The 27,958-nt window shown below is 45.3% G+C and overlaps 1 protein-coding gene across 2 annotated transcripts; it reads right to left on the minus strand.

The window, feature by feature from the left end:
- Positions 1-2,602: 2,602 nt before the first annotated feature.
- On the minus strand, positions 2,603-16,578 carry LOC311161094 (myosin heavy chain, skeletal muscle, adult-like; the record flags this gene model as incomplete). 2 transcript variants are annotated; one of them, XM_084218384.1, is made up of 38 exons in its annotated part: positions 2,603-2,758; positions 3,327-3,422; positions 3,565-3,669; positions 3,761-3,931; positions 4,021-4,146; positions 4,410-4,613; positions 4,715-5,023; positions 5,172-5,296; positions 5,464-5,629; positions 5,716-5,899; positions 6,261-6,457; positions 6,904-7,022; positions 7,199-7,325; positions 7,478-7,867; positions 7,956-8,046; positions 8,134-8,279; positions 8,365-8,541; positions 8,648-8,890; positions 9,681-9,936; positions 10,041-10,177; positions 10,264-10,387; positions 10,983-11,100; positions 11,194-11,281; positions 11,532-11,605; positions 11,764-12,073; positions 12,618-12,788; positions 13,342-13,491; positions 13,585-13,703; positions 14,336-14,474; positions 14,563-14,666; positions 14,772-14,870; positions 14,967-15,030; positions 15,160-15,252; positions 15,338-15,452; positions 15,550-15,577; positions 15,891-16,047; positions 16,139-16,282; positions 16,372-16,578. In XM_084218384.1, the coding sequence occupies 38 exons, from the start codon at positions 16,576-16,578 to the stop codon at positions 2,603-2,605; spliced, it is 5,829 nt and encodes a 1,942-aa protein (XP_084074510.1). The 2 variants fall into 2 exon arrangements, with proteins under 2 accessions (XP_084074510.1, XP_084074509.1); XM_084218383.1 differs by having other exon boundaries at positions 11,755-12,073.
- Positions 16,579-27,958: the final 11,380 nt, after the last annotated feature.

Raw genomic sequence — 27,958 nt, forward strand, 5'->3', positions numbered from 1 at the left:
ACAGTTCCAACAACAAGAGCTCTCGACACAGTGCTGCCTGGTTGGAAGCAGCATTGCTGTAGGCAGTACTCGGAGAAAGGGAGAATTTGCCAGTAGTTCTGGAGAATGAGTGGTCAAGTTCTTGGAAAAAGGGCACTGTCACTTGAGCTGCTTTAACAGTGTCACTTCTGAGCACGCTCTTCTCCTGGTCATTGGCATTTTGATTATTAAAAGAGCTCAGTGGGTAAAGCTCAATGAAGTGCAGAGGGCAAGGTCAGTAAATGTGATGCAAGATATCCAACAACAAGCATGACATGAAAAGCTTATTCCAAGGATGAGCAGGCAACTTTCTGCAGTTCAAAACCAGAGCTCAGCCCTGGGATCCCTGTGCAGGGCAGGGGGAAGCTGGTGGAAACACCCTCTGCCCTGAACAGGAGGAGCTCTCTAAAATAGAAACAGCCTGTATAAAACTGTGAGTGCAGAGGGGCATGAGAAGTCCTGTGTCTGCACAATCTCTGACTTCCACAGACATACAGAACTAAGAGGACAAAATCAAAGAATGGTTTGGGTTGGAAGAAACCTTAAAAGCATCATCTAGTGCAACACCCCTGCTGTGGGTAGGAATTTTGACTAGATCAGGTTGCTCAAAGCCCCATTCAACCTGAGCTTGAGCACTTCTATTGATTGGACATTCCTGTATTCTGGGACCTGTCTGTTCCTGTGTCTCACTGGGCTCTTCTTAAAAAATGCCAATTTATATCCAACCAGAATCTACCGTTTTTAATTTAAAACTTTTCCCCTTGTCCTATGCCAGAAGCCAAAGGTAAAAAATCTTTCCCCCTCTAAAGAGCTGCCTTTATATATAGAAAACTTGCAATATGGTCTTCTCAGAGCCTTCTCATCTCCATGCTGAGCAGGTACAACTAAGTAAGCTTTTCTTCATAGCAGAGGCATTCCAGGACTTGGATTTTTTTTCCTTGTGGCTCTGCTCTGCATCTGCTCCACCTGGTCCATTGTCCATTTTTTATCAGAGGTCCCAGAGCTGAATACAGCGCTACAGATGGAGTCTCATGACAGCTCTTTAACTGGATGACATTCCTTCCCATTGGTGTATCAGCTGAAACATCCAGCTTGATGTTGTCTGCTTTATCAGTAAATTGAACAACACAGGCTCCAGTACACATAACTCAGCTCTCTTTCTGTCTCTGGGTAAGAGACTTCCTTCTTATCCCATGGCTACATCACTTCTATAAAAGCCTCTGTTGACTTTCTTAACCTCGCTAAAAGGTTTTGGAAATCCCAGTCAATTATATTATCTGTATCTCTCTCTCCACGTGCTCATCTATCCCCTCAAAGTTTTGTGTGTTTTTTCATATGTAAGCCTGACTGGAATTTAACAGACTGCTCCTTTTGGAAGGACATAAATCACCTGTCCTCAGTTCCCCATACCAGTTCTGTCCCTGGAGGTGTTACATATGCTTGGTCCAGTTCTCCCTGGGAATTCAGTGTACTCTGCCCTAGGAGGCAGGGCATGGGACTGAACATGGTAACTTTCTCCCCCTGCACTCAAGTCTTCACTGTCAGTTTATGTGGATCTCTCCTCAGGCTCAGAATCTGCCATTTCATTTGCCCATCTTCTTTTTTGCTTCTTTTGCACATTGAATGGAAAATCATTCATCTACAGCTACTAATGGAATGACAGCTACTAATGAAGTGTTTTCCTTTCACTGCTGGACTACTGCAAGCTGTCTCTTCCCTGCTGTCTTCTCTGACCTCTCTTGCCATAGGCTAGTGAGAGAAGCTGCTGGTGTGGGTTTCCACAACACGAGTAAGGAAAACACGACATCAAAGAGATGATCTTTCTCATCAGGAAAGAAAAATTCCCCAAGAGAGGGCAGTGTTTCAGAAAGTAGTGTGGCAGAAGTTCAGCTTTTTCAGACACTGATCTAATTTATAGAAACAAAAGGAATTCTTATAGAACTGTCAACAACATTCTCTGGTTTTAAATCAAGGGGATGTGATACTCTTCATGGTCTTCTAATTAAAGGAAAAATATAGTGGAGACTAAAGACTATTTCTGTCAGCTTCACAAAAAACCATAAACTCTTTGGGTTATTACCACTCTATAAGTCACTCTCAGAGGCCAGCAAAAGGAGCATCTCACACCTGACAATCACAAGCTGGAAAGTGCTGAGGTGCCATAAGGGTGAACATAATATAAGATATTCTCTGGGGTATACCAGTAGGAAGAACTTGCAGGAGCCACAATCGGGAATTATTGTCCTTGACTTCTCTTCATGTGATGTTATTTTTCTAGTCACTAAGAAAAAAAGAAGGGATAACTAGTCAGGAACAAGATGACAAAAAAGCTGCACTGCCCACATAGGTACACAGAGATTATAAGACAAAACTGTGCAAAACAGTACCAAAAATGGTAAAAAAGGTCTAACCAATAAAACCAGAAATAAATGAAAAGCACTGCTCATGGTATGCACACAAACAAATCTACAGGATTTATTCTCTAGACATTAAAATGGTTAAAACAAAATTGCAGAAAGTAGGAAGTGACAGAGGGTACACATTTTGTGCAGCCTTCAGGTCACTTTGATGCCTCATGACATCCTCACTCTTCCTCTTCTATCTTCTTGCCGTGAATGTCACGGCTCTTGGCTCGGAGCTTGTTGACCTGTGACTCTGCAATGTCAGCCCGCTCCTCGGCTTCCTCCAGCTCGTGCTGGATCTTGCGGAACTTGGACAGGTTGACATTGGACAGCTCCTCCTGTGTGGGGAAAGGGAGTCAGTGATGAGGAGCCCAGGGCAGGGGTTTCACTCCTGCTGCAAGTCAGCCTTGTGGGGCTGCAAATCTCCATCCCCCTCCCACCACTGATCACACATCAGCCTCACACAGAGCTCCTCATCCTCCCCTTTTCAGGACCCTGCTGGGACAAGCTTCACCGGGACTGTGTCACAGGTGAGAATCAATTTCACCCCTTCGATTATCATTTCTGTATTTATTCTCACACTACTTCTCTGTATGAGTTTTTGGAACCCTTCTGCTGTTGATTATTAACAGATACTAAGGAACTTGTCAGTCACTGGGTGTGGCCTCTGGGTTTGTTTACTCAGGCTTCCTGTGTGAAACAGGCGGCAGAACTTCCCTTAATGAATGTCCCTGACTGCAGGGTGCCCAGAGCTCATCAAGGCCTCATGACACGATAGCAAACCAGCATGGCCAAGACAGTTGTGTCTTGGGACATTCTTTAATACCCCTCCTCCTGGCATTCAGACTCATTCAGTGTGTGTCCTGCCCCAATGGAATTTTTGCCCATTCTCCAATCAATACTTACAGCCTCCTCAGCTTGTCTCTTGTAGGATTTCACTTTCATTTGCAGCTTGTCCACCAGATCCTGCAGCCTCAGGACATTCTTCCTGTCTTCCTCAGACTAAAGCAGTTGGTACACAGAATAGAGAGTCAATTCTTGGTTCTGCATCACGTGAGGTTAACAATTACCCTTGGGAATGGTGTGGGCAAAATGTGACTCACTGTGAGAAAGCCCAGTGAGAGCAGGAGAGCTCCTGCCTTACCTGGTAGGTGAGTTCCTTCACCCTCCGCTCGTACTTGCGCACACCCTTCACGGCTTCAGCGCTGCGCTTCTGCTCAGCATCAACCTCCCCTTCCAGCTCCCGCACCTGCAAGCACAAGCCCATCCCTGCAGCTGCCCTGACAAGGTCTCTCCAAGGAGGGACACGCTCACTCAGGCACAGCCCCAGCCCTACACACCCTGGCCTCCAGCTTCTGGATCTGCTTCTTCCCTCCCTTCAGTGCCAGCTGCTCAGCCTCTTCCAGACGGTGCTGCAGGTCCTTCACTGTCTGGTCCAGGTTCTTCTTCATCCTCTCCAGGTGGGCACTGGTGTCCTGCTCCTTCTTCAGCTCTTCTGCCATCATGGCCGCCTGATCAGACCAAAAGGTCAGAGCCATTTTGGGACATATTTTGGGGAAAGAAGATCCACCATCAGCAATGCCAGGAGTGTCCAACTCACATCTGTGATGGCCTTCTTGGCCTTCTCCTCAGCATTGCGGGCTTCCTGGATGGTATCCTCCATTTCTCCCTGGATCTGGGAAATGTCTGTTTCCAGCTTCTTCTTGGTGTTGATCAAGCTGGTGTTCTGTACAACAGGAAAGACAAGATTCCTACTGTCAGACCAAATGACTCCTCATCAAGGCCTGAAAATGTGGCTATTGTTTAGGAAATCCTTTAGTGCAAGAGACTTCTTTAGCACCAGAGCAGCAGACCAGATAATGTGGGCTGGATGGAGGGGACATATCGCAGCACACTTCTTCAAATGTTTACGCAGGAATCACAAGATGAATAACAATTTCACTCCTTGTTATCCCCTGTGAATGGGAATAATTTCCAGCAGTGGCTGACCTGGGTGTGGAGGAGCTGTGCCCGTTCAGTGGCATCCAGAAGCTCCTGCTCAGCCAATTTCCTCGACCGCTCCGTCTGCTCCAGGGCTGCCCGGAGCTCCTCAACCTCAGCCTGCAGCAGGTTTGCTCTGCGCTCTACCATTGCCACCTGCTCCTTCAGGTCATCCTGTGTCCTGAGAGCATCGTCCAGGTGCAGCTGAGTGTCCTGGAAAGAGAGACAGGGGAAATGACCAGGCATCAACGGGTGCTTAAGTGGCAAAAAATGTCAGGATCTCATTTCTCTTTCTGTAGCTCTGCTGGACGGACCTTGAGGACAGCCTGGGTGTTTCTCAGGTTCTTCTGTGCCTCTGCAGCCTGGCGGTTGGCATGGCTCAGCTGGATCTCCATTTCATTCAGGTCTCCCTCCATCTTCTTCTTCAGCCTCAGGGCTTCATTCCTGCTCCTGATCTCAGCATCCAGGGTGCTCTGCATGGAGTCCACAATTCTCAGGTGGTTCCTCTTCATCTGATCAATCTCCTCATCTTTCTCTGCTATCTTCCTGTCGATCTCAGACTTCACTTGGTTGAGCTCAAGCTGCAGGCGCAGGATCTTTCCCTCCTCATGTTCCAGGGAGGCCTGCACAATTCAACATAAAGAATATTTTACTTTCAAAGTAATTTTACATGCAGTTCTACATGAAAGGTCGGTTTGCTTTCCTGCTCTCTCTCCAAAGGACTGCACCCATACTCTGGGTGGGGACATCATTAATGAGCATTGCCTATACCTCAGCTTCCTCCAGGGAGGCTTGCAGTTCAGATTTCTCCTGCTCAATCTGCTTCTTCACTTTCTCCAGCTCATGAATTGCCTTTCCTCCCTCCGCAATCTGCTCCGTGAGTTCAGAAATCTCCTCTGTGGGAACAAAGATCAATGGCATGGTCAGGCACAGAGCAGAATGGGAAGGGCCCTGTCCCACCAAGGTGACAGGCAGACCTGCAGGCCTGCAGGCACAGAGCCATGAACAATGGTGGTAATTGCTGATAGAAAGGCCAGGGAGTATCAGAGGGCCAGGGCCTTACGCTGCAAGTTCTTGTTCTCCCGCTTCATTGTTTCCAGGTGGTCCAAGGACTCCTCATAGGCATTCTTCATCTTGAACAGCTCCGTGCTCAGAGAGCGCGACTCCTTCTGCGAGGCCTCCAGCTCAGCCTGCGTTTCCTCGTACTTCTGCTTCCATTCTGCCAGGATCTGAAGAGAAACGGGGAGTGAGCAGGGCTGTGGCCATCACAGGGCCATGCTCTGGCCAGGAGGGCTGGTGCTGGAGGCCAAAAGACCTTGTCAAAGTTCTTCTGCTTCTTATCCAGAGCAGCACAGGCAGCATTGGATCTCTCCACATCAATCATCAGGTCCTCCACTTCATTCTGCAGCCTCTGCTTTGTCTTTTCCAGGGAGGCACATTTGGCATTGACAGCCTCAACATGTTCCTCTGCATCCTGCAGGCGCTGGGCCAGTTTCTTCCTGGGAGCAGACAAGCACATTTGTGTGTTAGAGCTTGGAAAGGCATCATTTCTATAATGTCATAAGAGGGCAGGTTTGTCGATTTGAGGGTTTTTAGCCAAGAGCTTTTCAGAGATATGTAAGGAGTTATCCTTTTTTGTGTCTATTCACCTGGGAAGGATTAGGCATGTCTTAGCACTTCTAATGACTATGTTTTTTCTTCCAATCTCTCTTTTTCTCTCCCTCTGTCTCCTCTTTTTTTAGAGATACCCTGTATTCTAGCTTCATCCCATTCTTGTCTTAGCCCACTCTCAGAAATTCTAATTTCCTTTGACCAATTTCAGTCTTCTCCGGTCATTTGCCACCTTGCATTCCCACGTACTTGGCCTCCTCAAGCTCCTCTGTGCGCTGAATCGCGTCCGTCTCGTATTTGGTTCTCCACTGGGCCACTTCACTGTTGGCCTTGGACATGGCTCGCTGTAGCTCTGCCTTGGCCTCCTGCTCCTCCTCATATTGTTCCCGGAGCAAGTCACAGTCGTGGCGAGCAGACTGCAGGGCGTGGGCGAGGGCATTCTTGGCCTGTGGGGACATTCGGTTTGGCAAAATTCACTACTTATCTTTAAATCTGTGAACTTGAACATGAAAACGGAATTAAACTCTAATTGGGCAAATGTAGAGCTTGGAGCTGATGAAGCCCTCATTGACACGTTCTGGAGCATCAGTACACATTAGTGATGGCTCCTCTGGTGACAATAACCTGCTATTTGTTTAAATGTGTGGCTGAATCCTGTCTCAGAGAGGATCATCAGAACTTCATGGAAACCTTGTGGATTACTTCCTCCAGCACCTAAAATATCCTGCTTCCTTCTCTCTCTACTGGAAGAGTGAGGGTTGTGCATTAGTGCTCTTCCCTCTGGTCCTATGTGTGTTTGGGGAAAGAACACTGAAGCAGACTAGTGTCACATAGGATTCTGAAGATGTTTTTGGGGCTAATGTAGGCTGTGGACAGTAAGGTACTTCCAGACCTTGATTTCTTCCTCTAGATGTCTCTTGAGTTCCTCAATCTGTTGGGTAAATCCTTGCTTGCCCCTAGACAGCTGAGAAATCAGAGCATCTTTCTCCTCCACCTGGCGGGAAAATTCACCTGGAAAAGGAAAGGAAAAAAGAGATGCACACTGTTGCTCCTAAGACAACTTCTGCTTGTAAAGCCATGTAATGTGGAATGGCCTAGAGGGCTTATACCAGCTGCCACTTGTACTCTCTGGCTTGCTCAGGGCATGCAGGTCCTGCCATTGAACTTTGGGGATGAGGATCTCTCACCTGACTCTGTCTGCAGACGAGCTCTTTGCGTATTGAGGTCGTTGATCATGCGCTGATTCTGCTCCTCCTTTGTTTTAAGCTCACTTAGCTGATCTTCCAGTGTGCGGCACATCTTCTCCAGGTTGGCCTAGACAGGGAACACAGGAAGGGAAAAGAGATGATGGTCTGCACTCTGCCTTATTGTCACAGTGCAGATTTTGTTTCTGAGAATGTGTGTAGCAGAGGCAGCTTTTATGCCACACTTTGTTCTTGTGAGCATATTCTCCTGCAACTCCATACCTTGGCTTTGGAGACAGACTCCATGTTGCTGGCCAAGTCATCAATCTCCATCTTCAGCTCACTCTTCTCCTTCTCCAGCTTCTGCTTCACACGTTGCAGGTTGTCGATCTGCTCGCCCAGCTCAGCCGTGCTGTCCGCGTGCTTCTTGCGCAGGGCAGAAGTTGTGGCTTCGTGCTGCAGCGTGGCCTCTTCCAGGTCACGGCGCATCTTCTGGAACTCTGCCTCACGCTTCTTGTTCATCTCAATCTGGGCTGCTGTGGCCCCTCCTGCTTCTTCCAGGCGCTCGCTGATCTCCTCCAGCTCCCTGGACAGGTCAGCGCGATGCTTCTCTGCTTTAGCGCGAGAGGTTCGCTCTGCCTCAATTTCCTCCTCCAGCTCCTCAATGCGAGCCTGCAGAACAGCAAGGACCCTTCACAGCCGTGCCCTCCTCCTGCCTGAGCTGAGCCTGAGCAAGGCAGGGGAAGGAACAGAGACTTGCCTGCAGCTCCTTGATCTTCTTCTGAAATTGCATGCCCAGGGCTTGTTCATCCTCGATCTTGCTCTGGATCTGGCTGATTTCAAAGTCTTTCCTTTGGGACAAGTGAACCGTGTTAGAGCTCCAAGAAAAGAGACAAGCGCTGCAGCCCAGAACTCAGGAGTCCCAGAACCACACTTACTTCTTCAGCTTCTCATCCAGCTGCTGCTTATCATTCTCCAAATCCATGATGCTGTCCTGGGCCAGCTTCAGGTCTCCTTCCAGTTTCCTCTTTGCTCTCTCCAGGTCCATGCGCAGTTTCTTCTCTTGCTCCAGGGACCCTTCCAGCTAAACACAACAAGACCATCAGGCCTCTGCCAGCCAGCTTGGACTCCATACCTGTCCTGTTCCTGCTCTATGTCTGTGTGCTTACATCATCCACTTGCTGTTCCAGCTTGGTCTTGGCTTTGGTCAGAGTATTGACTTTGTCTTCCTCTACCTGCAGGTCATCCAGGGTCTGCTGATGGGCCTCTTGGAGGGCTTTCTTCTCTTTTGTCAGCTTGGCAATGGTCTCGTCCAGAGCTGCCATCTCCTCAGTCAGGTTTTTCACCTTGGAGAAGAAGGGAGCAAATATAAATAAAGGAAGTAGCTATAGAAGTCCTGTAATAACACACAGCCCATTTTCTGCAGTGTGAGTGACAGGTTCTACCTCCTACCTTGTTTTCAGTGGCATGTTTTTCCTTCTCCACCTTGGCCAGTGTTAGCTCAAGGTCATCAATATCTTTCTTCAGCTCTGAACATTCATCCTCCAGCTTCCTCTTCTTGGCTGTCAGCTCTGCATTGATTTCCTCCTCTTCTTCAGCCCTTTCAGTCACCTCCTTGATTTTGGCTTCCAGCTGGATTTTGGTTTTGATGAGCTGGTCGCACCTTTCCTCAGCATCAGCCAAGCTATCTGCTTCCTGTTGGGGAGACAGAAATTTGTGGGTCTTAATGTTTGAACATTCTCTTCTCTGCCTCTTTTATTACTGAGTAGCAGCTGAACCTGACCTTCAAGACCAGCAACAGAAGGATCTTGAGTGGTGTCTACTGGTAAACCTTGTCATTTAGAATCAATATCTATTCCAAAGTTTTTGTGTTTCCTAAATATGTCTCCCAGGGTGACTAGCTATGAGAATCCCTCATATCACCAACAAGCAGAATGGAATAGGGGTTACTTCCTTTTCTAGTTTCAGCAAGAATAATGTCTTGGAGTATTTTTCTTGTGGAAAAAAATATGTAATACCTCTTCTTTTTAATTGACTAGTTAACTTCATAGTATTTGAGCAATAAAGTTTTATGAGAATTCTTCAGTGGTGAAAGTTATTTTTCCTTTGGTCCAATTGTATTTCCCTAATTGAGTTTTGAGGGAAAGTGGGTCTTTCTCAGGTTTGCTTTTACTGTGTTTGACAGAAACACTGTTTTGAAAATTATTTCTCTTCAAGCTCCAATTTCTCCGCAGTTCAGTACATATTGTCTGGTGCTCCATGGCTCATTCCTCTGACAACAGCAATGGTGAATGCCATGTGGGTCTGCCAGGAGTCTCACTATACCCCTGTCAGTGCATGTTTGTTCGACATTAGTGTGCCTCAGAATGTGTGATTTAGAATGTTTTCTTCCACCCATTAATTCCTGCAAGTCTCTTTGCAGTACAAGAAGCCGTCTGGCAGTATATCATTCTTTTTCCAGAGGAAAATGAACGGTGTTACTCACAGCCTGTACTTGCAGCTGCAGGTCATTTTTCTCCTGCACCAGGGCCACCATTTTCTCCTCCAGTTCCTTCCGCTTTGCCTCAGACTTTGCAAGCTCCTCCTTGGTTTTCTCAAACTCTTGTTTCATGTTGGCCATTTCCTTCTCAGACTCTGCACTCTTCAGCAAGGGCTTGATCTTGAAGAACAGCTTCATCCATGGCCAGTGTTTGACATTCATGAATGAACGAACGTTGTACTGGATGCAGAAGATGGAGTCCCTGAAAAGAAATTCACATGGTTATTGAATATCCTGTGTTTGGTGAATTTTGACTCAATTAGCCAGCAACCACTAGAACATAACAAATGAGGGAGAAGTATCTACCTTCTCTCCACCATTCTCTGGTACTCCACTCTCATCAGGTAGCCTCTGCACCTGGCTTGTATCATGGTCATAATCTCTGCCAGTTTCTCATCTCTCATCTCCTCTAGCACACCTATCAGTCCAGCTTTGAAGAAGACCTTGAGAAAGGCAAGATTGTAGTACATCATTGTTGGGTAGTACATTACTTGGGCACACTGTATTTAAATACAGAACTTCATTCTACCTTGGTGTGACCAAATCTGTACTGGGTGTGATCAACATCAATGGACCCAAGAAGCTTCTCTGAAGCCTTCTTGTTATCCATGAACTGTCCCTCTGGGATAGCACTGGCATTAAGTACTCTGTATCTGTAGGAAAAAGCAGAATATTAAGAAATCAACAGCTCTGAAACCACCACTGTGAATGAACCTCACTGCCTACTCAGCAACAGCTGAAGAATATAATGTTCATTATTTTTAAAAATAATATTATAATATATAAACAATATATAAAATATATATGCATCATAATTTTATATTATTTATATTTTAAATTTTTATTGTTAACATTTTCATATAAAATAATATTTATTATACTATTTAATAATAATATTATATATTATAATACATTATAATATATATTATATATTATAATATTATATATTATAATATTTAATGTAATATATAATAATGATAATAATCCAGCAACAGCTGAATAATATCATGTTCATTTATAATATCATAAGAGTGCATTCTTTCAAGACAATGGAAGACTTGAAAGACACTGCAAGAGAGGGCAAGAACCATTCATACCATTAACTCAGAGTCCAAGTGAATCCTTAAAATCAGCATAAAATAAATCATAAATTCACAACAAAACATGACAATGTAAAATGTAAAGATTGTTAAGATGATCAGGTTCTTCAGCTTACTCTGAATTGGCAGAAAGGTTCAGAGCTCTCACCTCTGTTTGAAGTCAGCGTAGAGGACTCTGCTGGGGAACCCTTTCCTGCAGATCCTGATCCCTTCCAGCACGCCGTTACAGCGCAGCTGGTGCAGCACCAGCTCGTGCTCCATGGCACCTGACAAATACCACCATTAGTGACTACCCTGCTGTTTGACACTCAGGAGAAGAGCTTCTGCTGCTCAAGCTTTCCTCCCTTGGCTTGCCTTACCAGGTGTTTTAGTCTCATTGGGGATGATACAGCGCACAAAATGGGGGTGAGTGCTTCTCAAGTTAGCCATCAGCTTGTTTAAATTCTCCTGTGAGGTTACAAGGAAAAGTTCAGGTTTAATCAAGTAAGAACCCCATGCCTATCTATGATGTGCATAAACAAAATGAGTCTTTTTGGGTCTTGAACAGTAGTAAATACATGATTATGTTGTCATAAAAATTGTATAAATAGGAATCAGAGTCTTAAAGAATTACAGGCCTATCTTCTGACTGCAATTTCACTGAACTCCTATGTTATTTCAGTAGATATTTAAAGGAGGAAATGAATTCTGCTCTTACCCTGAAGAGAGCCGAGACAGTCTGGAAGGAAGAACCCTTCTTCTTGCCTCCCTTCTTGCCACCACCACCAGCATCTGCAAGTCACCGAAAAGAAAAAGAAATATTTTTTTATCATGGGCAATAAATACTGGATACTACAGAACACTAAGACACTTTATATTTCTTGTGTTTTCAGCATTAATTCTAAGAAAACTTTCTCCCATATTAAAAATACCATTCCTACAAAACTGACCTGCATCGGCTCCACCATAGTTGGCAAAGAGTAAAGCCAGGGTCTTCACAGATGATTTCTGGTACAGCCCAATGACAGTTTCATTCAGAGGGTCCTTGTTCTTCTCCAGCCATCCAGTGATGTTGTAGTCCACTGTGCCAGCATAGTGCACCAGGGAGAAGTGGGCCTCAGCCTTGCCTTTGGCAGGTTTGGGCTTCTGGAAATTGTTGGATTTGCCCAGGTGCTGGTCATAGAGCTTGTTCTTGAAAGAGGTGTCAGTTGCCTTGGGGAACATGCACTCCTCTTCCAGGATGGAGAAAATGCCCATGGGCTGGGAGAAAACACAAGTGAAAAGGGAAGGTTATAATGGAAATGTTCAATGTCGCTTTAGATGGGATGTTCACCTGCCTGGTCTAGTGGAAGGAGTCCCCCCCACCTTGGTAGGGGATTGCAACAAAATGTTCTCTATGGATTCTTCCAACCCAAACCATTCTGTGACTCTATGACAGTGACAGGAAGCCTGTGCTATGAACATAAAAGTCTGGTTGTACTATTGGCAGCATCTCAGCCCGGATGAAAGCCAGGTTTACCAGGCTTGTTCTTCGTCAATGAGTTTATTTCTGCCCCCCGCAGCCTATCTTCATGGAACTGGTAGGATCATCAGTCCAGTTCACATGAGAATTGGTAGTAGAATTGGGGAAGCAATGATAAAGAGAAAACTATGGGGAAAAACAGCTAAAAGGGTTTTGGTACCTGGGGGTGCCAGGTGATATGAAAGTTATTTCTCAAATTTGCCTGTGGACTTTGGATCTGACTTTGTCTCAGAAACATCACAGAATTTCAGCAGCCATCATATACATGCAAGGGAAAGGTACCTTCTCAATGAGCTCAATGCAGGCAGCCAGGTCCATGCCAAAGTCAATGAACTCCCATTCAATCCCCTCCTTCTTGTACTCCTCCTGCTCCAGCACGAACATGTGGTGGTTGAAGAACTGTTGCAGTTTCTCATTGGTGAAGTTGATGCACAGCTGCTCAAAGCTGTTGAACTGCCCAAAGCAAGGAAAAGTGCACAGGTTCTCAAGGTGTGCCAAAACACACAGGCCTTTGCTGCCATTCTCCTAAGGCTGTTTGAAGTTGAAACACCAGTCCCAATCCTACTGTACCACCCTGTGTTTCTACTCTAACACTCACTGTTCTTGAGGGACATTTTCATTATTACTTTGCAAATCAAGCCAAAAGTGACAATTCTTTTTCACTGTGCTACTCAGCTGCATGGCTTTGGTAAGCTCAGTAGCTCCATGGTGTCAGATCTCTGAGCTGATGGATGGTAGAAACCTCCTGAGTGTCCCACCCAAGAACTTCCCTGGCCTCAGAACAATAATCTGGGGGGCTTTGTGTTCTGACACAGAAGTCCTTGCATCATCACTGCATTCACAGAACAGGAAACAGGCTCTGAACTTGTCCAGACCACTGCCTTTACAAGAGCATCCCCCTGTTTGGCCCAGAGCTGTGTGAGCCTTAGTCCTCTAGGGGTTCCTGTGTCCTCCTGACCCGTCCTTGCCCATCGCTTGACTGTGGTGTCAAACCCTTGCTGCTTACATCAAAGATCTCAAAGCCAGCAATGTCCAGGACACCAATGAAGTACTGCCTGGGCTGCTTCGTGTCCAGCTGCTGGTTGATACGAACAACCATCCACAGGAACATCTTCTCAAACATTGCCTTGGCCAGGGCACCCACTGAATTGTTCACCTAGAGGAGACAGGACTGGAGTTACCTCTGAGAGGCAAAGAAAAATGTGCACATACTCCTTCAAGCTGTGCATTTTCAACTGTCAGATGTTACCTGTGTCACGTTTTGACCTTTGGTCACGTATTCATTCCCAACCTTGACTCGGGGGTAACACAAGGCCTTGAGAAATTCAGCTGAGTTGAGGCCCGTTAGGTAGGCAGCCTTGTCAGCCACTAGAGGTGGGAGGAGAGAGAGAAAAGCATTTGTTCATGGATAATCTCGATACTTCAGGTGTTGTGAACAACTTTGCTGTTCATGTTCTAGGAATGGAAGAGGATTTATCTCATTCCATATGGACGGCCTGTGAAGGAATGCAAATTCTGGACACTACTGATGGTGGTCTTTGAAAGCAAGAACAAGTATGGCTTGGATAGGAAGAGCTTGAACCTGAAATTTCCCAGAAGAACAACAAAACCTCTAGCAAGACATAAGGCAAGGCATATTCTCTTTCTGTGGGAAGGTGATTTGTGGGTAGCAGAGCTTGCAGGAGTTATTTCATCAAAAAACAAAATTGACTCTCAGGGTACCTTAGTGCTTGGGGAATTTCAAGAGAGAGAGAAAATGCTGTATTGAAATGGAAGTTTCTGCTTTCAGGCAGCATGATTTTGGGGATCCACCATTGGATAGAATAATGGAACTTCCTATGATTAGGAAAGAACATCTGAATTTAGAGGGACCGGGGACAGAAAAGGAATTCTCAATGTTTTATCTGGGGACTCAGGCAACTACAGTATGCCTCTGGAGTCTAACATATCACCTCTGGTGGCAGAGACAGGCATAAATCAGCCCCCAAATTTGCTGATACCTTCTGTGCCATCAGGCTCTGCCTGCTCCTCTCGTTGCTTCTGCTTGAATTTCAGGTTCCCATAGTGCATGACAGCCCCTGTCAGCTTGTAGATGGCTGTTTTCTCATCTGCAGTGAAGCCCAGGATGTCAATGGCACTCTGCAGTCAAAATAATAAATTCAAAAATGTGTCCTTAGTGGGTCAGAGATGTCACCCTCAAGCCATGCCTTGTTGCTGTGTTACTTACATCTGTAGCCATGAGCTCCTCCTGGTCATCAATGCTGGGGACAGTGACCTCCCCTTGACTCACATAGTGGAAATCGTAGGGGTTGGTGGTAATGAGGAGCATGTCTGCAAATAGGAAAAGGCAGGGCATAGGTTTACTTTTGCCAACAGGCGAGACAGGGAACTGTTCCTCAGTGATCAACCCCAAAAACCCATAATGCTCCTTCCTACCAATTAGCTCCGGCTTCTTGTTGGACATGATCTGATAAAAGATGTGGTAGCTTCTTTCTGCCTGGAGCTGGAAAGTGACTCTGGACTTCTCCAGCAGATCTGGCAAGGATGGTAGAAAGAGTTAGGCACTTGTGGGAATGTACATGGAGATGAGAATTTGGGAAGGGATGGGAGCATTCCAGGAGAATCTCTTACAAGTTTCAATGTCAGCAGAAGCCAGTTTGCCTGTGGCACCAAAGTGGATTCTGATGAATTTGCCCTGTTAAGCAGAAGCAGCAGCAGGTCAGCCTGGATGTGTTCTGCTGACATCTCCTTTGCACCAAGAACTGCTCAGGCATCATGTGTGTTGCCATGGAGGGGAGAGATTTTATGCAAAGCAAGAACTCACAAAGCGTGAGGAGTTGTCGTTCCTCACGGTCTTGGCATTTCCAAAGGCCTCCAGCAGTGGGTTGGCGCTGATGATTTGATCCTCAAGCGTTCCCTGCAGGGACATCACTATTCAGTGACTGTGTTTGCTTGACAGGGCAATGACAGTCCAAGCATTCAGTCTGTCCTTCCTGACTCACCTGCATTTTGCCTGATGACTTTTCCTCTTTCTTCTTCTCTCCACTGGCTGCAATTGTTGCAAAGTACTGGATGACACGCTTTGTGTTCACAGTCTTCCCGGCCCCGGATTCTCCGCTGCCAAAGCCAAGAGAGAAGCAGAGGGTGCGTGGTCAGGCAGGAGGTGCCCTGGCACTGGGCAGCCCCGCAGGGACCCGCGCAGGGGGGTACCTACGTGATCAGGATGGACTGGTTCTCACGATCTGTGAACAAGGCAGAAACACAGCACTTAAAACTCAGTGAACAGAGAAAGAATGAAACATAGTCAGGTAAGTCTAATGTTTTGCCTGATGTCAGCTTCACTTCAACAAGCAAACCTCCAAAGCCCATCACTGAGTACAGAGATATCTTTCACTTAAAACAGCAGAAACAACGCTATGAAGTTTGCTATACTCCAACAAATGTGTGTGTCAGATCCAAGAAAGGTTTGAAAAAGTCTCTTCACTTTGCTGAGACAGGGTATCCCTTCAGAGAATTTATTGATCCAAGGCCCCTGAGGCAGACAGAGCCACTCACCAGTCAGCATGAACTGATAGGCGTTGTCAGAGATGGAGAAGATGTGTGGAGGGGCCTCCTGGCGCTTCTTGCCTCGGTAGGCCAACACCACCTCGGGGTTGTACACTGGCAGCCACTTGTAGGGGTTGACAGTGACGCAGAAGAGACCCGAGTAGGTCTGCAAGGAAGGGACACAGCTCGCTGGCTTGCCCTGAGCCTGGCCCAGCAGCTCCTGAGGCTGCCCAGAGGAAGCTGCTGCTGCCACTTACGTAGATCATCCAGGCTGCGTAACGCTCTTTGAGGTTGTACAGCACAGCGGGTTCGTGCAGGTGGGTCATCATGGCCATGTCCTCGATTTTGTCATACTTGGGAGGGTTCATGGAGAAGATTTGATCTTCCTTCACGGTCAGGGTCTGACAAGAAAACAGAAAGATCCACATGTGTCACCTAAAAGCTCTAAGTGAGGATCAAATGTTGTTCTTGAGCCTTGTTTTTGACTCACCTCTCCCCCTTCAGTCTTGACAGTGACTTTGCCCGACTCCCTGCTCTCAATTTTGCCTTTCACAAAGGATTCTTTAGGATGAACCACAAAGACCGATGTCTTGGCATCAAAAGGTTTGTTCTGGGCCTCAATTCTCTCCTTCTCCGATTTTCGGAGGTAGGGAGCTGCCTCCCCAAAACAGGCTAACTCAGCATCTGCAGAGGTCATGGCTGCACTTTACTGAAGGCACATCAGCAAAGAACCCTATGGAAGAAAAGAAATGTAACATGAATAGATCATTAATGTACCTTGCTTACAAGGACAGCTTTTCTACTGCTTTAAAACTGAGCACTTACTAGAATTGCTAAAACTACCAAAAGTTGCCTTCCTCGTGTTTAATAATTTAAACCCAGAAGAAAAAATACTGTTTCATCCTTAAATAATATATAATAACCTTGTAACAATTTCTTTTGTGTCTTATGGTACTGTACAGATTTTACTTTGGCTTTATGGATTGTAATGTCATATTTCAGAATATGAAATATGTTAAAGGAACCTTTTAGTTCTAGTATAAAATAATTTTTAAAAGTATAGATAGAATAAATACTATAGCCGTAAAAGCAGATGGAAAAACTTAGTTGGAAACCAGTTTCAAAGAAAAAAATATATAGGCATAAAATGCAAAAATGGGAACACCTAATAGCTAGATCCAGTGCACTTACCTTGGAACTTCTCTAGCAGACAGGGCAGAGCACTGCAAAGACTCTTTTATAGAGTCTGGTTGGCAGGTGCTCTGCATTCTTCCCCTTTCTTCGGTCAAAACATTTTTTGGCAAACATTCTTTGGCAAAGCATTGTCTGGCAAACTGAACTAATGGCATAGTCATTTGATTCAATACGATATATTTAGAAATGTTTTGTATCTTACCAATGCTGTGAATGTATTGACTATAAATAATTTGTCTAGAGACATAAGGACAGAAGTTCAGTTAGTCGAGGCATTTGGAAAATTTGGATGTAGGACCAGTGAACTATACTGCTGCATTTCCAATGGTTTCTTCATGTGCTCAAGGCAGATTTTTATTGCATGACTGTGGTGTTACTGTGATAAATCCTCAGTCCAGCATTTCCATCGCATCACAAATATCGCTGTCACTGAACCCCTTTAAACATGCTCTTCTCCTGGTCATGGGCATTTTGATTGTTAGAAGAGCTCAGTGGGTAAAGCTGAATGAAGAGCCGAGAGGCGAGGTCAGTAAATGTGATCCAAGGAGATAGTCAACATCAAGCACTGGCGCGGGCATGAAAAGCTTATTCCAAGGATGAGCAGGCAACTTTCTGCAGTTCAAAACCAGAGCTCAGCCCTGGGCTCCCTGTGCAGGGCAGGGGGAAGCTGGTGGAAACACCCTCTGCCCTAACAGGAGGAGCTCAGAACCAATCTGTGTAAAACAGTGAATGCAGGGGGGCATCAGAAGTCCTGTGTCTGCACAATCTCTGACTTCCACAGACATTCAGAACTTAGAGGACAAATCAGAGAATGGTTTGGGTTGGAAGAAACCTTAAAAGAATCATCTAGTGCAACACCACTGCTGTGGGTAGGAATTTTGACTAGATCAGGTTGCTCAAAGCCCCATTCAACCTGAGCTTGCACACTTCCAATCATTCCAGGGGCATTCCCTTATTCTGGGGCCTGTTTGTCACTGGCTTCTTCTTAAAAAATGTCACTCTTATATCCAGCCAGAATCTATCTTCCCTCCAGTGTGTTGACTGCAGCACATGGCTTGGTGTTATCAGCAAACTTGCCGACAGTGCTCTCAACCCCACTGTCCATGCTCTTGACAAATGTATTCAAATATAATGCTGGTTTCAAAACAACCTGCTGGGGGACACAACTTGTTACTGGTCTCCACCTGAAATTCAAGCCATCGACCACTGCGGCTTCATGTGTGACCATCCAGCCAATGTACCATAGCATATTTTCCAGAAGGATCTGTTCCATGATCTGTTCCATGCAGAGAGGTGAAACGGACCAGCCTGTAGTTCCCTGGGTCTTTCTTTTCACCTTTTTAAAAATGGGGATTTTTCTGTCAGTGGAACTTCATCAAACAATCACGACTTGTCAAGTGTGAAGGATAGTGGTTTAACCACTTCATCTGCCAGGATCTGGGGATGCATCTCATCAGGGCAGCTCCTTCATCTCTCCTACCTTGACTCTCCCTTCCAAATATTTTATAGCTGTCAGTCACAGCACATGTCAAGCACACAGTCCATCCCAACAAGTTTCTGTGCTAGCAATCAGGCCATAGTCCCTGTCTGGGCAGTGGCTACCAGCTCCTACTGTCTGTTGCCCAAAGTGCTGCACTGACAGAGAAGGACTTCATCTGGGCTATCAGCCACTTCTCCTTGGTAGAGGAGTTTGTCTTTATTCCCATAAGACAATCCACTGGTTTGGTCACTAATTCATTCCCAACTTCGACTCAAGGACAGCACAGGGTCAAAGCAGGTCTGCTGAGTACAGAACCATCAGGTAGGCTGCCTTGCCAGCAACTGAAACACAAGCGAGACAAAGAAAAAAATTATTATTGGACAAGGATTGGAATTTGTGTGTGTGTGTGGAAATGCCATTAATGACTAAAATTCTTGACTGCAAACCTTTTGACCAAGTGTCACAGCAAACAGTGAATACAGAAAAGCTACAAAAGCCAATATTGCTATTTTCTGAACACAGTTTTCAGTAAGAAAACTTTCCTTGGATATTTGAACTAAATTTATAAAACAAATTGCTTATTTTAATAACGTTCACGTTAAAAATTCATTAAGATTATAACTCAACTTCTTCTCTAGAGTTGGCTCTGTCATATTTATACTCCTCCTCATGGCAGTACAGACCACGGCCTTTGGAATAGAAGAGCTTTCTTCGATCATGACTATGTATGAAACTAGAAAGACTTTGTCTTCTAAAACCTTGTCAAAACCCTCCATATCAAAAGGTAAAATGCATGAAAGTATCCCATCAAAAAGCAAACTGAAGGAGTACCATTTAGTAAGCAAGGCCAGGGGTCAGACAATCAGTTTCATATATACTGAAGGAAATATTATTTGGTTTTCACATTATGAACTAATAGCTTTTTTCCTGTCTGAAAAAAAAGTATTTCTCAAAACTGATTTCTTTATTAAAAGGTTAGTTGCTAAGGATTTTCTGTGCCATCTGGCAAAAAACCTGTGACCAATTGTAACTAAGTCCAAGGTGATATTACTGAAAATAGAAAAGCAGAAACGTGTTACAGCTCACATTCTCTCATGGACAATATATCAACTCTTGAAGTACAGGTCATGTATAGAGCACTTGAGGTGATTTCTGGAATATTGAGATCCATTCCAACGGATAGAAAGATACATAATGATAAATATGAAGGTATATTATATTTAAAGGATATTAAATTAAGTTTCCCTGAAAGATGAGATATAAAAGTCATTCTGCATATCCATAAAAATGAAAAATTAGTTGCAAATGATACAGGTTTTTACATATACTATATAAGATTTTAACAGCTAAAAATCACAGCATCCCCATGTCTGTAAAAATAAGGAAATGTTTTGCTTTGAGCAAAAGGATGAAATTTATGATTTCTAGAATTCAGACAGAGGAAGTATGTAACAACTCTTGCTTGAGACAATGCAAGAAGAGTGAGGGATGTCTGATGCTTCTCCTAGGGTGACAGCTGGGGATTCTCTCCCCTCACATTTGGAACTGAAAATCTTTGCTTTCCCAGTGGCAAATGACAAAGCTGGTCCACTCAGTGGAGCACTTTTGGGGCTTTTTTTCTGTACTGTACAGGATGTGGACCCAGACTTGCAACAGGCAAGAGTGAGCCCCATGCCCAGGAAGCTATAGGGCTGCTAGTCCTTAGGAAAGGGTGCACTGAAAGCAGCAGTAATGCCTTAACACTAAAAGAAAAATTGAATAGATCCTGCCCACCACTGTCTTCCAGTTCTGCTACTGTCACTGCAGGGCTGGACTCTGCTCCAGCTGAGAGCAAAGCACAGCACACTCAAAAAGAGGAGAGGGAGAGTGAGCACAGACCCTGGACACAGAATGTCCTGCTCAGCAATGTGGGGTGGGCAAAGTATTGCAGGGCTGACATTTCCTCTGAAGAAGAGACTGAAGCATGCTGAAAATAGAACCATCTTGAGAAAGACATCAAGCAGCTGACTCGCTGTCTGCCAGCCCTTAAGATATGACTTCTTCTATCTCAGACTCTGTGTTAGCAGGCAGACAGAGCGAGAGAATACTTAGCAACAAGTAAAAGTATGTGCAAACACAGATTTCCAGCCTGTGGCCTGGCAAAATCTCACCATTTTTAGATTTGCATTGTAAACTGGAGACTAGAGTTTATAACATTCGAGTGTGGAAAACTTTTCCCAGCCTGGAAGAGTGATATTATCTTCATTACTTTTATCCATGTTTCAATAGTTTTATTAATGAGTTTCTTCAGTGGAAGAAGCCCCATGGTCCTTGTTCTGGTGTCAGAACCTATAGCTAAAAATAAATCTAGGAAGAGAGTGATCAGATCTTCATACAATTCTCATCCATTCTGTTATGCAGCTTGAAAAAACTGATTGAGCACTACAGACTTCTCACATTTGGCAAGGAAGGCCTTTTCATCTTGTCTAGGTTGAATCTTATTAGAAACGGATTACCCTGTGGCAGCCAGCAGAGTCCACTGTATAGAAAATAAACTGTGAGGTTCCATTTCCCCTTTCACTATGGTGCAGCAGTGAAATTACATTCAATTTATAATTTTTATATGCTCATCAACTATCTATTGCAGTCTCATTAGTTTCTACTTTTTCACTAGTTTCCCAGTACAATCTGAAATTTCAGACATGTCTTCAGGATGTTTGTACATTCACTCAGTGGGCAGTAGATGAAGAAGTACTCATTTATAGATTCATAAAGAAACTTTCACATGTTATGTAGCACCATGCCTCATTGAGATTGTGACTGGGGAGTTTTGAGTCCAGAACCTTTTCCTGCAGATTGGCTGCTGTGACATTTATTTCCAACTGACTGTATCTTTGGGGATAATTCATTCAAGTAAGCATCAGTAGATTCCAGTGAAACACTGATTGTACTTATATGATGGACATGTCCTCTGATCTAGGCCTTGTGAGGTTTTACTGCTTACAGAATGGCATGGCATTTCATGGGAAAAATGCAGTAGACTTTCAGGGGGATAACAAGATGCATTGCAGAGTGAAATTTGGTCTTGATAAGTAATTACTACCACCACTACATGAAGATTAAAAGCATGACTCCAATGTTTTACTTATTTCCCTAGCAACATGAAGCTCACAGGATAAAGCAATAAGCTCCTGCTAGTGAGCCCTGGGAGGCTGGACAGAGCTAAGAGATGCTCAGCTTCTGCTCCAGTAGGTAACCTCCTGCTGTGGGTTGAGGATCTGGAGAGGAGGTTCAGGTGCTCTACACAAACAGCTGTGTCTCCTTGTGCCTGGGGACAGGTCATTGCAGCTCCTCCTCAGGTAATTGGGGTCCCTGATGCCCTGATCAGGAACTGGGAGGTGCTCAGGGCCATGGGAGGGACCAGGAATGAACAGGATCTGCATGGATGTGCTGATTCCCTGGCAGACCATGGCCCATGTAAACTAAGCTCAGACACAGCTGGGAGAGCAGAGGAGCAGTGTGCCTGAGCTCACTGCAAGGGACACACCTCCAAGGACATGGGGAGGTTAGGTGGGTGAGAAGAATGAGAGCACTCATCAGTGGGGAAACTGAGATGGGGTAATGCAGGATAGGGGATGTAAAGAGAGGAGGGACAGGCAGTGGAGAGAGAAGATGCAGTGATGTGGGTGCATTGTGAATGAGAAGTTGATGCAGCAAAAGTTTTGCTGGAATGGAAAGGTCTTGAGCTCTGCTGTCACTCCTATAGGAATCCAGGAGACAAGCTCACTACAACATCATTTATTTTAGAATGTGCTAACACTTTTCAATATTTCTTTTTCAGTCTCAAAGACCAAAAATCTTAAGAGGAGCTTCATCCTTTGGAGATGAAAATCAAGAATTGTGATGAAATCCTTTTAAATTATTCTCTCCCTTCTCATTTTAGAACTAGCTTAGTTTTAGTATTTCAAACCAAGAAAACAAAATTAATCCAAATGCTACACCTGGAACACATATACATACTTATTGTTGCCAAAAAAAGGTTAATATCACATAGATTTGGAAAATAGGGTTACTAGAATAGTTTATCTTCTAATGAGAAGCCTTTAGCTGTAGGAATGAAATCATCAACATGCAAGAACAGACATTGTCTCATATACTGACTTGATCCAAAATGCAAAGATAAGCACCCAGGTTTCTTGTTAAAATATGGAAGATGTGCAGCATTTTTTACTGCTTCATGTTAGTTTTACAATAATCTAGAAGGAAGATTTCCAATGGGAATTGCAGCTTGCAAATGCAATGGGATTTGCAGCTTGCAAATGCTATTCTCAGCTATGCTGTTAATATTTTTAAAACATGCCAGGAGGGACCTTTTTGCCTGCGGATCCTTAATGACTGATAAGGAATGTGTAGCCTCTTACTGAAGATCCCTGGGTAAAGTAAGACCTCTGAGGAATGCTGGCATGAGACAAGGAGAAATGCCAGAACATTAATTCTCTGGTGCAAGCTTCTCACTGTGACACTTTTGCTAAGATGTGGCTGAACACTGGACCCTGGAGATGGTAAGAATGAATTTGACATTGAATTTCTATTGAAAGATGGCTATTGTGTTGAGTTAAATTAAATATGCTGAGTACTTTCTCTGGTTTTGGCATATTTAATCCAGGTAATTTTTTACCTGGGTAAGATGAGTCCTTCAGAGACTTGAGCTAAGAGTTGGGGATTATATCTAGCAAAAAACCAGTGATGAGCCTAACAAGGGAGAGATTAACTAAACTGGTGGGGTACTTTGGCCAGTTACTGGCTTGGCCATTGCAAGAACAGAACAGGAGAGAGCTGACCTTTGTGCCTGTGCTGCTTAGAACATCCTTGTATCTCAGGGTAGCTGTGAATGGACTGAGATGGTCTTGAGCTCTTCTGATCCTGCCCTTTCCTTTGGAGACTCATTTCTGCAATGCTTAAGGCAGTTATTAGCTGATCTCACAGCAGGGAAAACATATGGCACCTCTGAAGTTTCAAGAGTATACTTTAAAACCTAGGAATGTCTTTATTTTTCTTGGTGAGACCTGTCTGCCCACTGAGGAAAAGTAAGTTTTGCAAAGAAAAGTGAAGAGGGAGGGCAAAACCAGCTAGAGATTGGTGACAGTTGACTCACAGAATTTTTAGACTTAATGATAAACTGCTTTCTATGTGCGTGAGATTTCTATGGTTACTCAAATTCCTCCCATCTTCACAGCATATGTCAGAGAAACATGAGCAGGAGGTTCTGGATGAGGAGGTGACATTCAGGATGCCCTTTCCATCACATGCCAGAGTAGCTGAAAATCTTCAGTTACCAAACAGGTGAGTGAGGTGGACAGGCTCTGATGGCAATGGAAGGAGAAGGAAAAGGCAAAAGGAGATGGACAATGGCATGGAAATAGAAGAAATGAGAACAGAAATGAAATTAAATAAAATTAGGAATTGGAAAGAAACAAAATAAAATTAGCTTGATTAATTGGCTTGTTTCGCTGTTAACTGCGCTTGCAAGAGAAGCAGAGAGAGGCTACACCATGGAAATAAATTTGCTTAGATTTGCACAACTAGCCTTTTTTTCCCTCTAAGTGAACGTTGCAATTATATAAAAAATGTTCATCACTTTTCTTTATAAAACAAGAAGGACATCAGAACATTAAACCCAAATTGTACAAGGCATTTTAAAGTGCAGAAAAAGTTTGCAGTGTTGATACCAGATGTTTAGTATTGGTAATTACCATATTCATTATTTACATTGGTAGAAGAGAGTTCTCCAAATTTGCTTTCAGTTTTGAGAGGATACACATTAAGAGTAGCAAAACTTTGGTTTCTCATGGGTGTTCTACATGTGTCCTAAAAATGTAATATGGATCTTCAATAAAGCTGTGCTGTAATTCCCAGGAGAACATGTAGGACTAGAATAATTTATCTAAAGATGGTTTTAGGAAGAGCACACCTCGTTTGAAATGATTAGTTTAGACTGAAAATTACAGCAAGTTGTTAGAATCCTAAAAAATCCCTGCAAATAAAACATTCAATAAGTGTGATATGAGTTTAGAATCCTAAGGAACATGATAATTTTCCAAGTACAGTATATTTTCAAGGTATTTATAATTTATGGTTGATATTTTAATTATTTTATATTGTTCAAAATATATTATCCAAAATAAAAATGCTGTTTTTCTTATTCACTTATTTACCAGCCCAGCCCAGTGAATTCTTTCCTACCACAGAAATGTTCTAGGTCTGCCACAATAACATACAAGCACAAATACAAACCAAAAAATTCCCTAGAAATCTTCAGAAATATCAAAATACATTTTTCCCCCCCCAAAGTTAACTTTTGATGGGTTATAACCTCCACATCCTTTTCTTCCTAATTCAAAAGCCATAAACCTTCTTGACTAATCATCACAAAAGTACTTTATGTCTCTTTATTGCATTTACTACTGAAGATTTGAGACAACTTCTCCAGTTTCTCAGAGTTACTTTTAATTCTGATGCCATTTCACCCTGCCAAAGTGTTTGGACGTCCCTGTCCCAAAAATCTCTCAGGACCTTCACAGATTCTGCACTGTGACAACCATGTGAGGTAATCAGGGCAGGTAGTCCTGATAGTCGCAGTGGGGTCAAAGGGCATCTCCTGTGCCAGATACATGATGTGGTTTCCAAGTGTGGCACTGAATACCCCTGCTTTAAAAGGCAGTAGAAATCACAGCACAGGATGCTCACGTATTCTTTACCTGCCATGTAGCTCTGGGTATTTTAGGCCAGAGTTTTTTCCCCTGAAGACCCAGGTCTCTGGCAGATGGGACAGCCTGAGTCCATCTCAGTAGCTCTACCATGATGGAAAATTCACATTCTGGCCACAGGTTTCAGGGAGATCTCCCTGCCGGTCTGCAGTGGAGCAGGGCCCAGAGCAGGGTCCCCTCCATGGCTCCAGGCTGCCATCCCCTGGCACTGGCTGCTGGAGCAGAGGGCCTGGGCAGCTGCTGCAGCTCCCTGTGACTGACAGGAGCCTGATGGGGCCGTGGCACCGGCACCCCCTGCTCCTCTCACAGCAATAATGCTGCTGGCTACCTGCCAAGGATCCCGAAAGGAACTTCATGTCAGGGGACAAGGCCCAAGCGGAGGAGAAAGCTGATGTGACCTGTGCTGTCCGAGCAACAGCCAAGGCCTGAGGGACAAGGCACAGCCGCCATCCCAGCTGATGTCCTGGGCTCAGTGTCCTCTCATTGCCCGTGGTGACTGCACCTGGCTGGGACACGGCTTCCCTGAGCTCCCCAGAGGGCCAGGGGAGTCAAGGGGCAGGCAGGGCTGAGTCTCCATAAGCATCATGTCAGAGCCACCAGCCCGGCCAGGGCTTCTCCTGCAGCCCTGACACTCCCAGGACACTGTAGGCCGTACTCTGGAGTATGACCCTGCATCTTTCCCTAAATGAGGGCTGGGAAAGCACAGCCTGAGCAAAGGGACATGGATGGCAGCTGAACCTCAGAGCAAGCCCTGCCTCTGCCTTCATCCTCACCCAGGAACTCCACCATGGCAGCTGTAAAATGCTGCACTTTCAAACCTACAGCCCAGCGTGTCTTTTCCATTTGCTGGTCAAAATGGAGAAGCAAAGCCTCATCCACCCCAAGGAGCTCTGGCTGACTGCTGGAAGTACCTGGGCAGTGTCTGTGCTGCCCGTGGGACAGCACATCCCAGCAGGGAATGGCCATGGCACTGGGCTGGCACAGGGCCCTTGCATGGGCTCCAAAGGGGAACAGTCTGGATTCAGGCCCTGAGCAGGAGAGCACGCTCAGGCCCCATTCTGGTGTTTAACCTTTCAGCTGGCAATGGAGCTGTGCTGCACTGAGTCCCTCTGGGCTAAGGAGAGCAGCTGCTGCCTTGGGACACAGCACACGTGTCCAGCTCCTCCAGGGCAGCACGTTGCAGTGCCACAGAGAAGGCAGCCTACCCGCCCAGGAATGTCTTCAGGCGCTATTAGTGGAAGCAGATCATGCCCACAGACAGGCACGACCCCGCACAGGAGCCTTGGGAGAGTGGGGCTATTTTGGGCTTTTGACATTGAGCGTGAAAGGAGACACGTGCTGGGCTGATCCTCCTGCCATGGGCCTCTCCAGAGCTCCTTTCAGCCTTGTCCCCTCCTCCAGCAATGGCTCTTGTGAAGGCTGAGGGGCAGTTTGGTGTGGCCTTGGAGTGCAGGAGGTGAGGGCAGAGGGAGCTGTGAGTTTGCTGGTGGGGCAGGGCCAGCCCTCAGTGCCATCAGCAGTGCCCAGCTGTGCCCAGGGCAGGTCCTGCCTGCGGGTGTGCACCTGTCCCTGAGCTCAGGGCATGGAGCCTCCTGCTTTGTTCTCAACCACACCCATGAGAGGGAGAGAGATACAAGAGGGTGTGTGCAACAGAAACAGGCAGAAAGCCGGAGGAAGAAGCAGCTGATTTTACAAAAAATCTAAAGTCAGAACAGACACAGTCACACTCCCAGTGAGAGAGTTGTTTCTTCAATGACATGTCCGTCATTCCCCATTCATGTCCTTTGGGACAGTGCTGTTGGACAAGTCATCAAAAAACTCTCCAGGAGTCTCATGTGACCGTAGGGCTCATTGACTCTTCACTTCAGCAAAATAGGGATGGGGTGACTGGCTGTGACAGCTTCAGAAAGGGACAGAGCTACAACAGTGGGGACAATTTCATGAGCTGATATTGCTGAAAGGATTTCCAAATTAACTTCATAGCCCTCAGCTCTCACTAACCTGTTTGACTCAGTGTATACACAGAGCCCCATGGCCTTTGAAGTTTCTGGGAAAACTCTCTGGAGCTGAGTGTCTCTCTGTCAATGTGGTGAAGAGCCATGTGGTGTGTAAGAGCTGGGCACGAAGGGACAGTCCTGACAGTCCTTCCAGCACACGGCCCCAGGCAGGCTCAGCTGTTTTCCAGCTCAAGAGAGACTGGCAGCAGCTGGTGGCAGCAGCTGAGGAAATCTAGGCTGAGGGAGATGGCAAATGTATGGACACTATTGGTGTCTTGTAACTGTGCTCTTTGTGACTGAAATAATCTCTGTCAAGGAACTATCAGTCCTTCACAGTGCAGTGCGCTGCAACTTCTGATGACTCTCTCAGAGATTGATGTTTAGGGTTTATTAGGGCCAGCATCACAAACAAGTGTAGGAAAAGGAAAAAGCAAAAGGATCACCCTCTCTTGACTCTCCCATGGGAAAGATGCTGTGCTGAAAGGACAATGGGAGAAGCATTAGGAGGATGTGAAGGTAGGAGCTGGACAAAGAACTGCTGGAGACAGGAGAGAGCACAGGCTGGATTTTTCAGGAGTCTCCACAGCAATGGCCAGCCTCTAAGTGTGCAGATCCTCAATCCAGTACTGGCACCAGCTTTTCCCTTGTCCCAGAGAGGAA

This window comes from Fringilla coelebs (genome assembly GCF_963513975.1).
Source record: "Fringilla coelebs genome assembly, chromosome: 19".
Lineage (NCBI taxonomy): Eukaryota > Metazoa > Chordata > Aves > Passeriformes > Fringillidae > Fringilla > Fringilla coelebs.